The sequence below is a fragment of the Chiloscyllium punctatum genome, chromosome 11 (genome assembly GCF_047496795.1).
Source record: "Chiloscyllium punctatum isolate Juve2018m chromosome 11, sChiPun1.3, whole genome shotgun sequence".
Lineage (NCBI taxonomy): Eukaryota > Metazoa > Chordata > Chondrichthyes > Orectolobiformes > Hemiscylliidae > Chiloscyllium > Chiloscyllium punctatum.
Window position 1 is genome coordinate 106,058,775 of NC_092749.1, and position 21,587 is coordinate 106,080,361.

Below are 21,587 nucleotides of genomic sequence, written 5' to 3' on the forward strand. Positions count from 1 at the left end.
GATTAAATCCAACATTTTGTCACACAATAGGTAATCCTTATGGTATTAATGGAAAGATGTTTAAACTGTTGCGCTTACTACAGGTAGGCTTAAAATGTAAGGCCATTAGTTTTGTTTTCAGTTCAGAAGAATCTCGGGTTTAAGTTTTCTTTTTAAATTCAGTTCAGAAGACACCAGTGTTGAGTATCAAAGTAAGTTTAGTTACTCTTCTGGGAGGATTGATTCAGGCGAGTTCAGGGGATTATTTACCTCAGCAGAAGAGTTTAGTCTGCAATAACATCCAAAACCAGAATAGTTTGGTTGGAAAAGGAAAGCTTATTAGAAATAAAAATGTTGATGCACTCAGGTTTGTGGAAACATTCAGGTCATTGGAAAGGTCTCATCAAATTGTCTTCACAGTCAAAAACTAAGGAACAGTCAAGAATCAGTGACATAGAAACCTAAACATTGAGATAGGAGTGTAATTTTGCTGGGTTTAAGTTTCCATTAAGGACACTGTCAGGATATAGATTGAACATCTTTTTTACTGTGTGTTTTAGATCCTGCTAACTGTCCCATTCATTTGATTTTTTTTATAATTCTCTCTTTGGCGTAATAAACTTCTGCTCAAGTAGTGGAGTTTAAAACTAGAGGGCATATTTTTAAGGGTGAGTGGAGAAAGATTTAAAAGGGATCTGAGAAGCAACTCTTTCATACAAAGAGTGGTTCGTATGTGGAATGAACCGCCAGAGGAAGTGGTAGATGCAGGTATTGTTACAACAATTAAAAGATATTTGGACAGGCACATGTTTATTTATCCATTTGTGTGATGTGGACTTTGCTGACTGACCAACATTTATTGCCCATCCCTAGTCGCCCTTGAAAAGGAGACAGTGAGCAGTTTAGAGGGATATGGGCCAAACGCAGGTAAACGCAGGGACTAGATTAGTTTGGAAAAGGTACTCAGCATGGATGAGTTGAACCGAAAGGCCTGTTTCTATGCTGTATGACTCCATGGCTCTATAATATCTGCGTCTTTGTGTGCATTTGTTCCAGTGACAAAGTACCACCTCAATAAACCAAACAAAAACTAAATATGATCCATCAAGCCAGGTTGCAATCTGGGATCTGATTTGTTCAACAATACCATTAACTCGGATCAGAATGTGACTGAAAGCTTTTACTATTGTCTGAGAAACAGCTAATTTGAATGTGCAGGAAATTCACATAAATAGCAACGAGGCCATAACAACATTGTTTTTTTGGGAGTTGTTGTTTTTAAAAGAATAAATATTGAGCAGGACATCATTCTTACTCTTCTCCAGTCCATTGCAGCACCATCCAAGTATCTCTATACAGGTACCAGAATTCTACCAGACTCAGCCAGCTGAAGGAGCAATTCTTTATAAGAAGCTTTATGCAATGTTAAAGTGTTGTGGGTGCAACCAACTGCTTGGAATTTTTTTTTCTCTCTCTCTCTTTCCCTGGTTTCTGTCTCCACCCATTTGCCCACTCCTTTCCACGACCCTTCTGTCATCAGTATAAATACCACCTTTAACTAAATACCTTCAGTCCTGAAGCAAGGTCACTGAACTCAAAACATTGGCTCTGTTTTCTCTCCACAGGTGCTAGCAGACCTGCTGAGTTTCTTTCGTGATTTCTGTTTTTTTTGTTGTTTGTCTTGGAAATTTGTGTCTACTTAAATTGCAACTGTCTGATTTTCTGAGCCATTAGGTGCGATTGACAAGAAAATAATAATTATACACGGAAGGAAAAGCATCTGAGGTGGAGGACAGAGTATTATAATATCTTTGACCTGTCTTTGCATTTTTCGATCCCACATCCATTCTCATAGATGGCAACTACATCTTTTAAAAAATTTATTCACATGATGTTGGCATCGTGGGCTAGGCCAGCTAGTGGTTCCCTTCAGGAGTCATAGAGTCATCCACAGAAACAGACCCTTCAGTCCAATATAATCCCAAACAAAACTAGTCCCACCTGCCCGCTCCTGACCTATATCCCTCAAAACCTTTCCTATTCATGTACTTATCTGAACGCCTTTTAAACGTTTTAATTGTGCCCGCGTCCAGCACTTCCTCAGGGAATTATTTCCACATGCAAACCACCCTCTGTATAAAACACGTGCCTCTCACGTCTTTTTCAAATCTCTCTCCTCTCACCTTAAAAATGTTCGCCCTAGTCATGAAACCCCCCATCCTGGGGAAAAAAAGCTTCCATTAACCCTACGTATACCCCTCACTATTTTATAAACCTCTATAAGGTTACCTCTCAATCTCTTATGCTCCAGTGAAAAAAGTGAAAGCCTATCCAGCCTTTCTTTATAACTCAAACCTTCCATACCCGGCAACATCCTGGTAAATCTCTTCTGAACCCTCTCCAGCTTAATAATATCCTTCCTGTAACTGGGCAACCAGACCTGGACACGGTATTCCAGAAGAGGCCTCACCAAGGTCCTTCCTTGAGAAGGTGGTGGTGTGTTGCTTTCCTGAATTGCTACAGTCTATTTGGTGGAGATACACCCATTGGAGAGGGAGTTCCGGCATGACACTGAAGGATGGTGATCTTTTCCAAGTCGGAATAGCGTGTGGCTTGGAGAGAAGATTGCAGGTGGAGGCACTCCCATGCATCTGCTTTATCTTGTCCTACCAGATTTTAGGAGTTCCAGTTTTGGAAAGTGTTATCAAATGAGAGTAACTAAGTTGCCGCAAGACATGTTATAGATGGTATACACTGCTGCCACTGTCCATTGCTGGAAGTTTGAGTGAACCATTTAAGATAGTAGTTGGAAAGCCAATCAAGTGGGCTGTTTTGTGCTGGATGATATTAATCTTCATAAATGTTGTTGGAGATGCTTTCATCCAGGCAATTGGAGAGCATTTCATCAAATTCCTAACCTGTGCCTTGAAGATGGTAAACAGATTTTGGGTAAAGCATGAAACATGATTGGCACCATATTCACAAGCATCCAATCCCTCCACCATCGACGCTCAGTCGCAACAGTGTGTACTATTTACAAGAAGGCACTGCAGAAATTCACCAAAGGTCCTTCAACAGCACTCTCCAAACCCATGACCACTTCCATCTGGAAGGACAAGGGCAGCAGATACATGCAAACACCACCACCACCTGCAAGTTCGCCTCCAAACCACTCACCATCCTGTGGGTCAAAATCCTGGAGTCCCCTCCTTAACAGCACACTGGGTCTATTTACAACAGGCGGAGTGCAGTGGTTCAAGAAGGCAGCTCAGTACCACCTTCTTGAGGGCAACTAGAGATGGGCATTAAATGCTGGCTCAGCCAGCGACACACAAAGCCCACAAATAAATATTTTTTAAAATTGTAGTAAAAGTTTGAAAATGCAAAATCTTGCTTTGCAATCATTGCATTGATCATGTGGGGGAATTTGTATCTATTTTGAAAAGTATCTGCCTCTATGTAGATCATATGACCTAACAGTTGTTTTATATCAGGTATAGATTACATTCGTATGGAAACAGGCCCTTCAGCCCAACAAGTCCACACTGACCCTCCAAAGTGTAACCCACCCAGACCCATTCCCCTACCCTATATTTAGATTAGATTCCCTACAGTGCAGAAACAGACCCTTCGGCCCAACAAGTCCACACCGACCCTCCGAAGATTAACCCACCCAGACCCATTCACCTACTCCCTACTAATGCACCTAACACCATGGGCAATTTAGCATGGCCAATTCACCGAACCTGCACATCTTTGGATTGTGGGAGGAAACTGGAGAACACCCACATAGACACAGGGAGAATGCACAAGTTCCACACAGGCAGTCACCCAAGGCGGGAATCAAACCCAGGTCCCTGGCACTGTGAGGCAGCAGTCCTCACCACTGAGCCACCATGCCTCCCATGCTGCATATGTCAGATTCTCAGAGGATTTGACAGAGTAGATGCAGGAAGGTTGCTTCCTCATGACATAGGGTCTTGGGCCAGAGAGTAGATTCTCAGTGGAAGAGGTCACCCATTTAAGACAGCGATGCGAGAAAAGATTTCTCTCAGTGGGTCATGAATTTATGGACTTCTTTACTCCTGAGCGCTGTGGAGGCTGTGAACAGTTGAGTGTATTCAGGGCTGAGATAGACAATAAGGGAATCAAGGGTCATAGGGAAAAAGCAAGGGACTGGATTGGATGGTCAGCCATTGAATGACAGAGTGGACCCCATGGGCTGAATGGCTTCCTTCTGCTCCTGTGACTTATACTTTTGGAAGAAAGTCAACACAATAGTAACTTTCAAAATAGGTATTGGATGAACACCAGAAAGGGAAGTAGGTTATAAAGCCGTCAGGAAAGAGCAAGTAGGTGAAATTGACTCACAGAGCCAGCACAGGGATGGTGGAGCCAATAGCCTCCTTCTGCATTTTAGGATTCAATGATTGGGCAGATGCCATCATTCATGGTGTGAGAGAGCCACCTCCTGGTTCAACACAAGTCTCACAGTCAGGATCACTTTTACATTTACAATTAGACGTTACAGTTAGCAAGGCTGTGATTAAAAGACCTTTTTAAAGGACAGTCCATATCGAAGTGTGAACTTAACATTAGACTTAAGTTAACTGTCCTTCATTAACATATTAATTTGTGTCTTATCCATGTGTGCATTTGTATCTGTGTGTGAGTTATATGTGTGTGTGTTATCATCGTGTGTGTGTGCATCTGTGTTTGTATGTATGTGTGTGTGTGTGTGTGCATGGGTGTTTCTGCGATTGTGTGTCTGAGTGTGTGCACGTGCTTGTGTGTGTGTGTGCGCACGTGCCTGTGTGCATATGTGACTGTGTGCACATGTCTGCATGTGTGTGTGTGCATGCATGTACGTGCGTGCATGTCTGTGTGTGTGTGTCTGTGTCTGCGTGTATGTGTGTGTGTCTGTGTCTGTGTGAGTGTGTCTGTATGAGTACGTTTGTGTGAGTGTGTGTGTGTCTGTCTGCCTGTGTGAATGCGTGTGAGAGTGTGTGCGTGTGTGTCCGTGTGAGTGTGTATCTGTGTGTGCATGTGTGTCTGTGTGTGTGCATGCATGTGCGTGTGTGCATGTCTGTGTGTGTGTCTGTGTCCGTTTGTGTCTGTGTGTATGTGTATCTGTGTAAGTGCGTGTGTGTGTTTGTATGTCTGTGTGAGTGCGCCTGTGAGTGTGTGTGTTTCTGCGTGAGTGAGTCTGTGTGTGTGTGTCTGTTTATGTGTGTGTGTTCGTGTCTGTGTGTCCATGTCTGTCTGTTCATGTCTGTGTGTGTGTGTGTCTGTATGGGTGCATGTGTGTGTGTCTGTATGGGTGCATGTGTATGTGTGTGTGTGTGTGTATGTGTGTGTGTGTGTGTGTGTGAAGTGGGCCAGCCCATAATGTTAGGTGCGTTAGTCAGAGGGAAATGGGTCTGGGTGGGTTACTCTTCGGAGTGTCAGTGTTGGGCCGAAGGGCCTGTTTCCATACTGTACGGAATCTAGCCTAACCTTATGGTTACAAAACTGAAATAACAATTCTTTTATTTCTAATTAGCCAAATGAAAGCAAGCATCGCATGCAACGATAATATTCCTAGTTTCTTCGAGAATGAACTGAGACTCATATGCAGACTATGGAGGAGGATTTTAATCCTTATTTTAATTCTTTCAGAGGGTGTGGGTCCAAGCCAGAATTTATTGCCCATCCTAATTGCCCTTGAGAAGGTGGTGGTAATCTGTATGTCTGTTGTATTTGATACAGCAAAAAGCTTTCTCTGAGAGTACTCAAGCACGTACGTAATCTACTCAACTGACACATTTTGTAACAAAAAGAAAATTCTTTTCTGAGGTGTGTTATTAGTATACATTCCTGGTTTCACAGAGGATTAGTGATCTTTCCACGCTAAGACACAGTTAGGAAATTTTTCTGTTGAACCATTACTGCAAAGTCCTGCGTAATGTTGTATTTAATGAATAAAGAGACATAATTAATGGCCCAATTTATGGTTACATTTCAGATGGTGCTCACTGATTGAAAATATTTTTTTTAAGAGCCAGGCTTGGGTTATGCGATTTCGTTCAACTGCAGACATGACATTGAGGCAGTTACGTTTGTACTAAATAATGGTACAATAGTGTACCAGCCAGCTAGTTCTCCTGTGGGATCCGAAAATTGGAACATAAAGAGACAGGAGAAGGGGGAGGTCATTTAGCTCAGTAAGTCTGCATCACTGCTCAACAGTTTGAACCCAAGCCAACCTTGTGACCACGGACACTCACTCACACTTATAACTGCTGCTTGAGTCCTTGCTATGGCAATAGAGCAGTCTTTCAGCCCTAGAGAAACCAAACTGCTAAAAGAGCCTGCAGGTCCCACATCATTAGGTTAGGTCCCCTACAGTATGGAAACAGGCCATTTGGTCCAACAAGTCCACACGACCCTCCGAAGTGTAATCTACCCAGACCCACTCCGCTACGTTTACCCCTGACTAATGCACCTAACACTATGGGCAATTTAGCATGGCTAATCCACCCAACCTGCACATCTTCAGATTGTGGGAGGAAACCAGAGCACCTAGAGGAAGCCCATGCAGACACAGGGAGAATGTGCAAACTCCACACAGTCGCCCAAGGCAGGAATTGAACCCAGTTCACTGGCGCTGTGAGGCAGCAGTGCTAACCACCGAGCCACCGTGCCACCCCAGAACTGGCATGGGTTGGTGGGTTTAATTGTGATTTCCGCTGAAATAATTGCACAGATGCCAGTATCCCATCACAATTCACCCTTTATTTACATGTGCGACACTGAACCAGCTCCCTCAGAGCCAGCTCTCAGAGTGAACAGAACCTCTGACACTCCTGTTTGTATCGGTCAGCCAGGGTTCCCTGATTGGACCAGGTGAACAGCCCCAGTCAGGAAACTCAGATTCTATGAGGTCCAAAAACAGAGGGTTCTGAAAAAGCTCAGCAGGTCTCGCAGTAGCTGTGAAGAGAAGTCCAAGTTAACATTGCAGATCTGGTGACCCTTCCTCAGAACTGACGGAAAATGTCAGTTTATATACAAAATATAGGGTTGAGGCGTGGTGGGGGATTGTGGGCAGGAAGCAAACAATAGGTGGGGATAGAACCCAAAGAGAGAGAAGAACAGTTGGACAGACAAAGGAGTGGTTAACGATCTGGCTAGGAGGGTGACTAACTATTAATGAAGACTAATAATGGCCAACAATTGGTAGCGTGTAATCTCATTTACTCCATTTTCACCTTACCCGTAACTCTTCATTATATTTTCTGGCTTAACATTAGTTTCAGCTTTCATTTAATACAGTAATTACAAATGAAACTTCATAAAGGATGTGAAAACAAAAGCAAATTATGATGAGAATTATAATTAGAGTAAAGGGAAGACTTTGTAGTGCAGAGATAAGTAGAAACGTCTTCAGCCAGAGAGTGGTGAATCGATGGAACTAATTGCCACCGAAGGCTGTGGAGGCCAGGTCATTGAGTATATTGAAGACTGAGATAGATAGGTTCTTGATTGTCAAGGGTTATGGGCAGAAAGTGGGAGAATGGGCTTGAGAAACTTATCAGCCATGATTGAATGGCAGGAGACAAGAAAACTGCAGATTCTGGTATCCAAAATAGGTAGATTCCCTACAGTGTGGAAACAAGCCCTTCAGCCCAACAAGTCCACACCAACCCTCTGCAGAGTAACCCACCCACACCCTATATTTACCCCTGATGAATTCACCTAACACTATAGGCAATTTAGCATGGCCAGTTCACCTGGCCTGCACATCTTTGGACTGTGGGAGGAAAGAGCTGAAAAATGTATTGCTGGAAAAGCGCAGGTCAGGCAGCAAAATTGTGGGAGGAAACCAGAGTAAACTCACACAGACACAGGGAGAATGTGCAAACTTCACACGGTCACCTGAGACAGGAATCAAACCCACATCCCTGGCGCTGTGAGGCAGCAGTAATGACCACTGAGTCACCAGGCTAGAAGAGAACAGCAAGGCAGGCAGCATCAGGAGGCGGAGAAGTCAATGTCTCAGGTGTAACCTTTCCTGAAGAAATGTTGACTTCTGCACCTCCTGATGCTGCCTGGCTTGCTGTGTTCTTCCAGCCACCTGCATGATTGAATGGTGGAGCAGACTCAATGAGGTGAATGGCCTAATTTCTGCTCCTGTGTCTTGTGGTCTTACGGAGAAGCTCATATGTAAATTTGCTGACTACTCTGTTACAGATCCATATTCTGATTGAACTACTGTGCACCAATCTTTGCTTGGTTTTGCTACCTATAAGTCACAACTGAAAGCTATTAGCACAACAGTATGTACAGGCTGTTTGCAATCTCTTCTTGAATGTAGGTATCACTGGCAAGGCCAGTATTTACTGCCCTTCTCTAATTGCCCTTGAGATGGTAACAGTGAGCTACCATCTTGAACCGCTGCAGTCCACGTGGTGTGGGTTTACCCATGGCACTGTATGCAAGGGCGTTCCAGGATTTTGACCCAGCAACAATGAACAGGCCATACAATTCTAATTTTGTAGATAACAAGTGATGGTCAAACTCATCCATTCCAATCAAGCTACCTTTCCTTATACATTTGAGACGTTTAGCGTCTGTGGAAGAACATCTCTGACACTGTTAAACTTGAAAGGGTTCAGAAAAGATTTACAAGGATGTTGCAGGGGTTGGAGGGTTTAAGCTATAGAAGAAGTTGAATAGGCTGGGGCTGTTCTCCCTGGAGCGTCGGAGGCTAAGGGATGACCTTATAAAATCATTAGGGGCATGGATAGGGTAAATAGACAAGGTCTTTTCACTGGGTTGGGGAGTCCAGAACTAGTGGGGATAGGTTTAGGATGAGAGGGGAAAGATATAAAAGAAACCTAAGGGACAATGTTTTAAATACAAAGGTGGCGTGTGTATGGAATGAGCTGCCAGAGGATGTGGTGGTGGCTGGTACAATTACAAAATTTAAAAGGCATCTGGATAGGTATATCAACAGGAAGGGTTGAGAGGAATGTGGGTCAAGTGCTGAAAAATGAGACTAGATTAATTTAGGATATCTGGTTGACAGGGACAAATTGGACCGAAGGGTTTGTTTCCATGCTGCGCAACTCTATGACTCTACGACACTGAAACCTAACTTAATCTGTTGTCGATTCTTATTCCTTCAGCTGACTTTAGCAGATGTGTGAGAGAGGCATTAATGATTATAGTTGTCATATTCCTATTCAAGTTAATATAATTAATGTTCAGAATGATGTACATAATTCAATCAATAGCATCCATTTGATCTAAAGTCAAAATTGCCACCAGGGTATTCTGTATTTACTTAAAACTCCAAGTACTCTGAGTAATGAGGGTATTCAAATCAGATGGATTAGGATGTTGTCCAATACCTGAGTACAGAGTTAGCAGAAATTCTTTGAACAAATAGTGCTGAGCACACAAAATGAATACGTAACCATTTGTACGAAGTAAACATGAATCCAAACAGGTCAGAGGTCAAATGAAAAGGAAAATGACCTCTCCAAGTCTTGCAGAGGGAAAGATGGTTTGGGGGTGGGGGGAGGTGGGATTGGAGGTGAGGGTTTGAATACCGAAAAGACACAGAAATGTGATGGGCCTATTTTCTGATTGGCAGTGAGTGATTGACAGTAGACTTATATTTGGCCCAGAAACCTTCCATGAGCTTTCACACTGGAGTTCGCCACCAGGCAGGAATACAAAGACAAAAACAGAAATTGTTGGAAAAGCTCAGCAGGTCTGGCAGCATCTGTGGAGAGAAATCAGAGTTAACGTTTCGGGTTGACTGACCCTTCCCTCAGAACCCTCTCTGACCTGCTGAGCTGGTCCAGAAGAACTGCAGATGCTGTAAATTAGAGACAAAGGCAGAAATTGCTGGAAAAGCTCAGCCGGTCTGAGAAGATTCTGAGGAAGGGTCACTCAACCTGAAACATTAACTCTGATTTCTCTCAACAGTTGTTGCCAGACCGGCTGAGTTTTTCCAGCAATTTCTGTTTTTGTCTCTGATTTACATCATCCACTGTTCTTTCAGTTTTCATTAAGAATACAAAGACCACAGCTTTCTCCATCGAGTATCTGGCACCTGTCTGAAGTGGAACATCAGATTATTGGAGCACATAGTGAAGTCAGTGCCAAATCAGACACAGGAAATAAAGCAAAGAGAGTGAAATAATAACTGGAAGGAGACACCACATTCGACAAATCAATTTCCAGTGACAGAGAGATTATTTGGTCGTACAGATATCCCCTACTACTCGAAAGAAGAGCATTCCCAGGAAACCTTTCAGAAGCCGAAAATGGCGTAAAGAATGATTTAATTGGGAAAAGCTTCTTAAAAGTGAAAATCCTCTTCGGATTCGCGAAAACAGGTACTAATGTAGGTCTTTCATAAAAGCGAATGTTTGAAAAGATACCGGCATTTAAAACTTGACGTGTCATTGAAAGGGATTGGAATACACTGGATAAGGTCCAAGATTGTTGACTAAATGAGGAACATCATGCCATTCTCTGTCATTAAATGGTGACGGAGACGCAGTTTTTAGGAAGCTTCGGATGAACGCTGGATCTCAGACAGCAACTTTCGACGCTTTACTGCACACGTACCATCACTGGTATCCAATTTGCACTTCCATAAGCGCAAGTGGGGATAGCCTCACATTTATTTGAAACACAACCAAGTAGAGAGTGTGGAGAATGTACAGCTGCAAAGGTAATGGTTAATAGTCCAAAAAAAAAACCTCCTCAATGCTACATTAATAACAGGGGATGGAGAGCAGACATGAAAAAGCATAAAAGATGCAGAAAAGGACTTGCAACTGCATGTGCATAAAGGCAACAAATATTTTGAATTATTTACTCCTTATGTAAATATTCAAGTGTGATAGCACATACACCCAAAAGTATCTAGAAATGGCAAATGAGTGCAGCTTTGATTGATATGGCTGACAATAATCTTTGCATAAGATATTATGCAAATGATGTCTCATCTGTGTAATCTGATGTTAAATAACAACGATTGATGTTTCTTTTAAAAGAAGCCCATACTAGTTTCATTGGTATGCATTAATCTGTTCCTTCATAAGTTTAAAAGAAAAATACATCTAACATTTAGAAGCAAAGATGCTTTTATGGGTTCGGGCCTAAAAATAGTCTCCCTTTTAAGAGCCTCACCAAGTCCCATTTAATCAGCAAATGGATGGGCTTTCCTTCTCTCAAGAGGGTTATGAATCTTTAGAATCCTCTACACAAGAGCACTGCGGAGGCAGGGTCATTGAACACAGAAAAGGTTGAGATGGAATTTTTGAACTATGGGCAAGTCAAGGGTTACGGAGAGCTGGCAGTTAAATGGAGTCAAGGAGAAGACTGGAATGGTGGAGCAGAATCAAAGTAGCATATGGACTACTCCAATCCTATTTCTTACACACTTATTTTATTAAATGGGTATTACAGAAACTCACCCTCTGCAGGACAATTTATGACGAGTTTTGAGGGTGGGCCTGGTAACCTGAGCGTGATTTCTTTTTAAAATGAGTACAAACAATGGTGCAGAAACCTCATGTGTGCTGGGAGTCATTAGTGCTGGAAATTCCATGAGATCTTTGGCTGTTACGGTGAACCACACTGGAAACAATTTCCCGCCAATCAAGGAAGGCCCTGAGATTCAGCATATTTCCTACTGGATCGTTGACAATGTATGAAGGAAATGATTACGTAATGAGCATTGCAATGCAAGTCACTTTGAAAAGAACTCAGCTGACAACAACAATTACCTTTCACAGTCGCCACTTCACCTTCTGGATGTGCCATCCTTTGCATGGCAGTGGCAGATACACAAATGGGCATGTTGATTCTCTGACCCAAGACAGTCACTGACAAATCCACTTTTGACACGTCCCTGAGCACCCTGGGACATAGACTCCATCTAAGAAGACAGATAGGAGAATTAGAATCCATCTGCAGTTCTGATCCATGGCAGAACGATTTGGTACACCAGAGGATAATTGGCATCAGCTGTTGGCCTCCCATTTTGGGAGGTCGCCAATGGTTTTCCTCAGGGACCTGGAATCGAGCAGTTGCCAAGATCAATTAACATGAGTTCAAATCCCATCATACCTGGTGCGTGAGTAATAAATACACTGTAAAATAAAATGCAGATGACCCAGAGTGTTGCAGAACATGGTTGGCTCCTTTAAGGAAGGAAATCTACTAGCCTGACCTGGTCTGGCCTACATGTGACTCTGCGCCCACAACAACGTGGTTAACTCTTGATTACCCTTGGAAATGGCCAAACATGCCATTCAGTTAGAGTCATAGAGTCATAGAGATGTACAGCATGGAAACAGACCCTTCAGTCCAACTTGTCCATGCCGACCAGGTATCCCAACCCAATCTAGTCCTACCTGCCAGCACCCTCCCATATCCCTCCAAACCCTTCCTATTCATATACCCATCCAGATGCCTCTTAAATGTTGCAATTGTACCAGCCTCCACCACATCCTCTGGCAGCTCATTCCATACATGTACCACCCTCTTCGTGAAAAGGTTACCTCTTAGGTCTCTTTTATAACTTCTCCCCTCTCACCCTAAACCTATGTCTTCTAGTTCTGGACTCCCCCACCCCAGGGAAAAGACTTTGCTTATTTATCCTATCCATGCCCCTCATGATTTTGTAAACCTCACCCCTCAGCTTCCAATGCTCCAGGGAAAACAGCCCCAGCCTGTTCAGCCTCTCCCTATAGCTCAAATCCTCCAACCCTGGCAACATCCTTGTAGATCTTTTCTAAACCCTTTCAAGTTTCACAATATCTTTCCAATACCAAGGAGACCAGAACTGCGCACAATATTCCAAAAGTGGCCTAACCAATTACCTGTACAGCTGCAACATGACCTTCCAACTCCTGTACTCAATACTCTGACCAATAAAGAAAAGCATACCAAACACTTTCTTCACTATCCTATCTACCTGAGACTCTACTTTCAAGGAGCTATGAACCTGCACTCCAAGGTCTCTTCGTTCAGCAACACTCCCGAGGACCTTACCATAAAGTGTATAAATCCTGCTGAGATTTGCTTTCCCAAAATGCAGCACTTCACATTTATCTGAATTAAACTCCGTCTGCCATGCCTCAGCCCATTGGCCCATCTGATCAAGATTCCATTGTAATATGAGGTAACCTTCTTCGCTGTCCACTCCACCTCCAATTTTGGTGTCATCTGTAAACTTACTAACTATACCTCTTGTCCTCACATCCAAATCATTTATATAAATTAAGAAAAGTAGAGGACCCAGCACCGATCCTTGTGGCACTCCACTGGTCACAGGCCTCCAGTCTAAAAAACAACCCTCCACCACCACCCTCTGTCTTCTACCTTTGAGTCAGTTCTGTATCCAAATGACTAGTTCTCCCTGTATTCCATGAGATCTAACCTTGCTCACCATTCTCCCATGGGGAACCTTGTTGAACGCCTTACTGAAGTCCATATAGATCACGTCTACCACTTTCCCCTCATCAAACTTCTTCAAAAAACTCAAGTTTGTGAGACATGACTTCCCACGCACAAAGCCATGTTGACTATCCCTAGTCTGTCCTTGCCTTTCCAAATACATATACATCCTGTCCCTCAGGATTCCCTCCAACAACTTGCCCACCACCGAGGTCAGGCTCACTGGCCTCGTTCCCTGGCTTGTCCTTACCACCTTTCTTAAACAGTGGCACCCGGTGGCTGAACCAGCCTCTCAGAGGCAATCACAGTAGGGAGTAAATGCTTGTCTTGCCAGTGTAGCCCAGACGCTGCCAATGAACACTGGCTAAAAAAAAACTAATGGGAAGCACCCAAGAATTGAAAGGATGCCAATTCTTCCTTAGAAATTTCTGAGAATTAGTTTTGTTGTCACATGGGTACAGTGAAAAGTTTACAAGCCGCTACCAATGGTGCCATCTTCGGTACAAAGGTACCTGGGTACAGATTCTTAGGGAAAAATAAATAGAAAAATAAAGGAGTAAAACGTTCAGAATAACTACAGCAGTGGAGTGGAGGATCCCTGTACCTCCAGCAGCTATGGTTTTCCATAGCAACCACCAACCTGTCCATGGAGAAGGGCAGACACATAAATATTGGAACACAGTACTGATCTTCCAATCTTCAATCTTCAATCCAGTTTCCTCAGCATCTCTGGTAAAACTGCCTGAGGTTCCTGTGACTGTCTGTGCATTTGCAGAAAGACACAGGGTCATTGTCTACTTTGAGGTGAGCAGATGATGCTCCAGCTACCACCCTATTTTTATTTTTTTGTAATTATCTCTCTGCCTCAATTAATCAGATTATAGGTCATCCCTTCACCTGCTATTCAGCTGTTGACACTTTACTCACACCATCTGACACTCTTGATCACGTGAAGAGACCTATTATTCGGCCTGTCGACACTCCACTCACACCATTTGTATGATCTTCTGGTCTCTCTGCCTATAAATTCTACATGCTTTTCTTCTTTTTATCTGACAAAGGGGCAGCGCTCCGTAAGCTTGTGATTTCAAATAAACCTGTTGGATTACAGAACATAGAACATCACAGCTCAGTATAGGCCCTTTGGCCCTCGATGTTGCACTGCCCTGTGAAATCAATCTGAAGCCCATTTAACCTACGCTATTCCATTTTCATTCATATATCTATCCAATGACCATGTAAATGCCCTTAAGTTTGGGCGAGGCTACTACTGTTGCAGGCAGGGCGTTCCACACCCTTACTACTCTCTGAGTAAAGAACATACCTCTGAAATCTGTCCTATATCTATCACCCCTCAATATAAAGCTATGTCCGTCATGTTAGCCATCACCATCTCAGGAAAAAAGGTCCTCACTGTCCACCCTATCTAATCCTCTAATCATCTTGTATGTCTCTATTACGTCACTTCTTAACCTCCTTCCTCTAATGAAAACAGCCTCAAATCCCTCAGCCTTTCCTCATAAGACCTTCCCTCCATTCCAGGCAATATCCTGGTAAATCTCCTCTGCACCTTTTCCAACGCTTCCACATCCTTCCTATAATGCGGCGACCAGAGCTATACACAATACTGCAAGTGAGGCCGCACCAGAGTTCTACAGCTGTAGCATGATCTCATGGCTCTGAAGCTCGACCCTTCCATCAATAAAAGCTAACACAACTTACACCTTCTTAAAAACCCTATCAAACTTGGTGGCAACTATCAGGGATCTATGTACATGGATGCCGAAATCTCTCTGCTCATCCACATTACCATTAGCCCAGTACTCTGTATAACCCGGTGTCATGTGACTTCTGACACTGTCCACCCCAGTCCAACACTGGCACCTCAACATCAGAATGCCAGTGACCTGGGGTGTTTTCTCCTTGACCAGCTGTGGAGATGTGAATGTGACGTGTTCACCAGAATGTGTTCCTCCTCTGGAAGTGAATGACAGATGATTGGAGCCAGACGTCTCAAAATGGATTGTTTCTGCTTCCAAAACCAATTGTTAAGACTGAGTTAGGCTTCCCAAGTCAGCCTGCTCACCTGCACCAGGAGAGGTTTGCTCTATTAAAGAAAAAATACAGGTGAAGGCACATTCTGCACAACCAACATGCTGTCCACCTGAGAGTTTTGCAGCCAATTGCTTTGAAACCCTGCAGTCAACCAATATTTAAAACAGAGACAGATAGGTTCTTGATTTGTCCGGGGATCAAAGGTTATGGTGAGAAAACAGGAGAATAAGGTTGAGAAAGACGTCAGCAATGATCGAATGGTGGAGCCGAATCGATGGGCTGAATGGCCTAATTTCTGCTCCTATGTCTTATGGTCTAATAAAGCAACAGCTGCATTGGAGAGAATGATTACTTGCATGATTTTATTTGATGATTATTGCTAGACTATCTCTCAGCACATCCTGTTTACAATTCCTTCATAAAAATAAAATTACAATATTGGAATTGAAGAGAAAATAGTTTCAGTCCAAAGAGGCATGGTTACAAACGATAGCTTCAGATCTCCTATCCAAGTGGAGAAGGGTCCATTTGTTTGGGTCAGCGAGCAGGCAAGGGAAGCCTATTTAATTTTACTTTTTTTTGGACTGTGTTACATCCTCTATTGGTGAAGTGTATGGAAGCAAAGGGAGCTGCAAGTATCCCTGATAATAACCGCCTCAAAGATAGATGGATATCATTAAATATGCCAAGTCTCAGGTCTGATGCTACATTTTGGAAAGGCAAATCAGGGCAGGATTTATAGACTTAATGGTAAAGTCCTGGGAAGTGTTGCTGAACAAAGAGACTTTGGAGTGCAGGTTCATAGCTCCTTGAAAGTGGAGTTGCAGGTGGATAGGATAGTGACGAAGGCGTTTGGTATGCTTTCCTTTATTGGTCAGAGCACTGAGTTTAGGAGTTGTACAGGTCATCGGTTAGGCCACTGTTGGAATATTGCATGCAATTCTGGTCTCCTTCCTATTGGAAAGATGTTGTGAAACTTGAAAGGGTTCAGAAAAGATTTACAAGGATGTTACCTGGGTTGGAGGATCTGAGCTACAGGGAGAGGCTGAACAGGCTGGGGCTGTTTTCCCTGGAGCGTCGGAGGCTGAGGGGTGACCTTTTCGAGGTTTATAAAATTATAGGATAAATAGACAAAGTCTTTTCCCTGGGGTTGGGGAGTCCAGAACTAGAGGGCACAGGTTTTGGGTGAGAGGGGAAAGATATAAAAGAGACCTAAGGGGCAACTTTTTCATGCAGAGGGTGGTACGTGTATGTAATGAGCTCAGATGTGGTGGAGGCTGGTACAATTACAACATTTAAAGGGCATCTGGATAGTTACCTGTATAGGAAGGGTTGAGAGGGATATGGGCCAAGTGCTGGCAAATGGGACTAGATCATTTTAGGATATCTGAGAGGCATAGAGTCACAGAGACGTACAGCATGGAAACAGACCCTTCAGTCCAACTCGTGTATGGTCCAAGAGCAGGAGGGAACATGACTTGGATAGCATCTTTTCAGGCAGCACGGATACAAAGGGCCAAATGGCCTCCTTCTGTGGGCATTTCTATGGTGATGCCTTTGAGGAACTATCTCATTGTTGCAGTGGGACTTTAAAAACACTGAAGGCTGGCAATATAGTTTGATATTTGGTTGAGCAATGAGTTCAAGAGAACTATTAATTTTGACATTAAGTAACAGTTCCTTCAAGTGTGGCGTTTTGCCTGGGTCAGAAGGGAGACTCCATTTTGGTCTATAAGCCCACATTGTTAGGCTGTCATATGCTGTTAGATCGATGTCTTCATTGTTCTTCACAAGGGAGTAGTGCAGGCTGGAACAAGCAGTGTTTATCTAGGAGGTGGATTGTGTAACATTTCAGGTCGATAGCCTCGTCAAAAGTACTGACCAGTTCCTGCTAGCTCCCGACTTAAACCATCATCAGAGAGGGCAGTCCCACCATCTGCTGCTCCATCTCCTCCATGTGCAATCCTCTTCAGATAGCACTATTCCACTTCATACATCAATGCTACCGTAACAGTTCAGACTCTGTAGGCTATACCAAAGCGATCACCCTAACCGAGTCAGGCACCCAAAGCATTGCTTTAAGAGACTAGTCGCATGCCTGGTCATTATCCCAGTGATTATGCAGAGCTGCTGGGGAAACAGAAAAGTGTCATTGACCATTGATTAGAGAGGTTAAAGATTACTTACTACCCACACCTCCACTTCTTGCCTTTAAATCACCACCAAATCTCAAACAGACCATTGTTCGCAGCAAACTGCCCAGTCTTCAGGACAATATCGATCATGACACTGTCACAGCAGACGATGCAAGACGTGTCAGAAGGTCGACACGGATACCACCATTACACATGGGGACACTACTACCATGTACGTGGCAGGTACTCATGTGACTCGGCCAACATTGTCTATCTCATACACTGCAGGCAAGGATGCCCTCAGACATGGTATATTGGTGAGACTGAGCAGAGGCTACGACAACGGATGAATGGACACCGCACAACAATCACCAAGCAGGAGTGTTCCCTCCCAGTCGGGGTACAATTCAGTGGTCCAGGGCATTCAACTTCAGACCTTCGGGTGACCATCCTCCAAGGCAGATTTAGGGTCAGACGACAACACAAAGTGGTAAAAACAATGACTGCAGATGCTGAAAACCAAATACTGGATTAGTGGTGCTGGAAGAGCACAGCAGTTCAGGCAGCATCCAACGAGCAGCGAAATCGACGTTTCGGGCAAAAGCCCTTCATCAGGAATAAAGGCAGTGAGCCTGAAGCGTGGAGAGATAAGCTAGAGGAGGGTGGGGGTGGGGAGAGAGTAGCATAGAGTACAATGGGTGAGTGGGGGAGGAGATGAAGGTGATAGGTCAAGGAGGAGTGGGTGGAGTGGATAGGTGGAAAAGAAGATAGGCAGGTCGGACATGTCAAGGAGACAGTAACTGAGCTGAAAGTTTGAAACTAGGATGAGGTGGGGGAAGGGGAAAAGAGGAAGCTGTTGAAGTCCACATTGATGCCCTGGGGTTGAAGTGTTCCGAGGCGGAAGATGAGGCGTTCTTCCTCCAGGCGTCTGGTGGTGAGGGAGCGGCGGTGAAGGAGGCCCAGGACCTCCATGTCCTCGGCAGAGTGGGAGGGGGAGTTGAAATGTTGGGCCACGGGGCGGTTTGGTTGATTGGTGCGGGTGTCTTGGAGATGTTCCCTAAAGCGCTCTGCTAGGAGGCGCCCAGTCTCCCTAATGTAGAGGAGACCACATCGGGAGCAACGGATACAATAAATGATATTGGTGGATGTGCAGGTGAAACTTTGATGGATGTGGAAGGCTCCTTTAGGGCCTTGGATAGAGGTGAGGGAGGAGGTGTGGGCACAGGTTTTACAGTTCCTGCGGTGGCAGGGGAAAGTGCCAGAATGGGAGGGTGGGTCGTAGGGGGGTGTGGACCTGACCAGGTAGTCACGAAGGGAACGGTCTTTGCGGAAGGCGGAAAGGGGTGGGGAGGGAAATATATCCCTGATGGTGGGGTCTTTTTGGAGGTGGCGGAAATGTCGGTGGATGATTTGGTTGATGCGAAGGTTTGTAGGGTGGAAGGTGAGCACCAGGGGCGTTCTGTCCTTGTTACAGTTGGAGGGGTGGGGTCTGAGGGCGGAGGTGCGGGATGTGGACGAGATGCGTTGGAGGGCATCTTTAACCACGTGGGAAGGGAAATTGCGGTCTCTAAAGAAGGAGGCCATCTGGTGTGTCCTATGGTGGAACTGGTCCTCCTGGGAGCAGATACGGCGGAGGCGGAGAAATTGGGAATACGGGATGGCATTTTTGCAAGAGATAGGGTGGGAAGAGGTGCAATCCAGGTAGCTATGGGAGTCAGTGGGTTTGTAAAAAATGTCAGTGTCAAGTCGGTCATCACTAATGGAGATGGAGAGGTCCAGGAAGGGGAGCGAGGTGTCAGAGATGGTCCAGGTAAATTTAAGGTCAGGGTGGAATGTAAGTGGCTTAGCAGAGGCTGATAGCAAAGTTCAGTACCCATGGGGATGGCCTCAACCAGGACTTTAGGTTCACGTCACACTGCAGGTGACCCCACTGCACTACACAGTCACACACACACAGATCCGCTCTCAAAAACAAGCTCTCTCTCATACACCCATACATACACCTCCCACATTCACACCCTCTCATAGACGTATACCCCATTATACTCACAGACACACACACACACACTCACTCAGTCACCCCTGCACACACACATGGAAAAGTTTGTGGGGTGAATGTGTACTTGCAGAATTATATTTTATTTTGCTCAAAAACTGCATAAATCCCTGTAGGATTCCGTAAATCCCACTATAGTAATAGAATCAGTCTGACCTAACAATCTGACACAGACAGACTTTAACCTCACACCTTCAATCTGAGCATTATCTGAGTTGAGATGGCACCTAGTGTTAAATCTATCTTGAAAATGTAATTTTAAAATAGTTCTGGGATTTACTTCTGAAGGAACCAAAACTAACATGATCCTTCTGAAAGATGAATGCCTTCAGCTAAAATTGTTTAACACTGCATTCCATGGCACAGCAATCCTGTTGCTATAAATTCTGTCTTATGAGTCAGCTCCACAACCACCTGAAGAAGGAGATTTTTAATTTGATCCACCCCAGTTCAATACCGGTACCTCCAAATTCTCCCAGCAGTGACTTTCAATCATTCCTTATTAAGTGATAGAGTGGCTGGTTGGTGAAGGATGAGAGATTAGCTGTACCACACTATGGCAGTGATTATTGGTAACTCTTGTATACATGGTGTTATGGATCAGGTCAGACACCTGCAAAATATTTTAAGAAGATAGCCTAGACCCTAACTTTTCTTTATTTTTAAAGGTAGATGTGAAGTGGGTGTTCTAGAAGCGACTCATCAACTACTCAACGTTAAGCAAAACACAGTTTATTTAAACCCTGTAATTAAAATACAAACAAAGAAAGAGGAATTTAGCATACCTTAACTCTATTGGAAAATTTAACAGAATAATAGATTCAGTAACTATTACTAATTAACTGTTCCAATACAGTAACATCCCATACACACACCCCTTGGCAAAAACGAAAAGGAAAGTTCAGCCACAGATTCTCACATGCAGTTCTCCAATCCAGGAGGAAAAGAAATCAAGAGAAAATTCAGAGACAGTAACAGCCAGGAGACAGACACTAAAGCTTTGAACTCTGTTGAGACCCCAATAGCTTCTGATGCTACTGAAGAAACCAAAACCTAGAAATCTGGATCACTGTGGGAGCCAGACACACCCACTGGAGCTGTTATAAAAAACCTAAGGCCTCCCAAACTGTTTACGCAAGTCTTCATTAGCCAGCTCAGCACCTCTGCCTTACAACCTTTCTTCACAAAAGAAAACAGGACAAAATAACCTCTGAAAGTGACAGCATCATCATGATGCAATGGAATCTCTCCTCATTAAGAAATGTAGTTGGTTGTTTTTATGGGACTCTTATAGTTTCAGAAGAGCAGACTTTTGGTTACAAGGGAAATCAATCACTGAGGCAATTCTCAAAACCCTCTCGTCCTGACCAATAGCACCCACTAGGAACATATATAGTTGGAGACCTTGGTATTAGTGGCCCTAGAGTATGGGCCATTGTTAAAATTAGAATAGATTCCCTACAGTGTGGAAACAGGGCATTTGGCACAACCAGTCCACACCAAACCTTCAAAGAGTAACCCACCCAGACCTATACCCTTACATTTACCATTGACTAATGGACCTAATCTACATATCCCTGAACACTATGGGCAATTTAGCATGGCTAATTTACCTGACCTGCACATCTTTGGATTGTGGGAGGAAACCCATACAGACACAGTTGGAACATCAAAATCCACACAGACAGTCGCCCAAGGGTGGAATTGAACCCAGGTCCCTGGCGCTATGAGGTAGCAGTGCTAACCACTAAGCCACCGTGCTGCCACAAATGATGAACAATGCACTAGGAGATATGGGAAATGACTCTGCACCACTCTGGAAAGAGCTCACAGCAGAGAAGTTAAGGAATAAAAGTGTTGGAGATACTCAGCAGCTCCAGCAGCATGTGTGGAGAGAA

The 21,587-nt window shown here is 44.0% G+C and overlaps 1 protein-coding gene across 3 annotated transcripts in view; it reads right to left on the reverse strand.

The window, feature by feature from the left end:
* Nucleotides 1-21,587, reverse strand: part of hao1 (hydroxyacid oxidase (glycolate oxidase) 1) — a 52,212-nt gene that overhangs the window by 21,976 nt on the left and 8,649 nt on the right. For all 3 annotated transcript variants that reach the window (XR_011961928.1, XM_072581459.1, XM_072581460.1), the window contains exon 2: nucleotides 11,769-11,920. Coding sequence is in view for 2 of the 3 variants with exons in the window: in XM_072581459.1 (XP_072437560.1) it covers nucleotides 11,769-11,920 (152 nt within the window). In the remaining variant the exon portion in view is untranslated. The remainder of the gene's footprint in view (nucleotides 1-11,768; nucleotides 11,921-21,587) is intronic.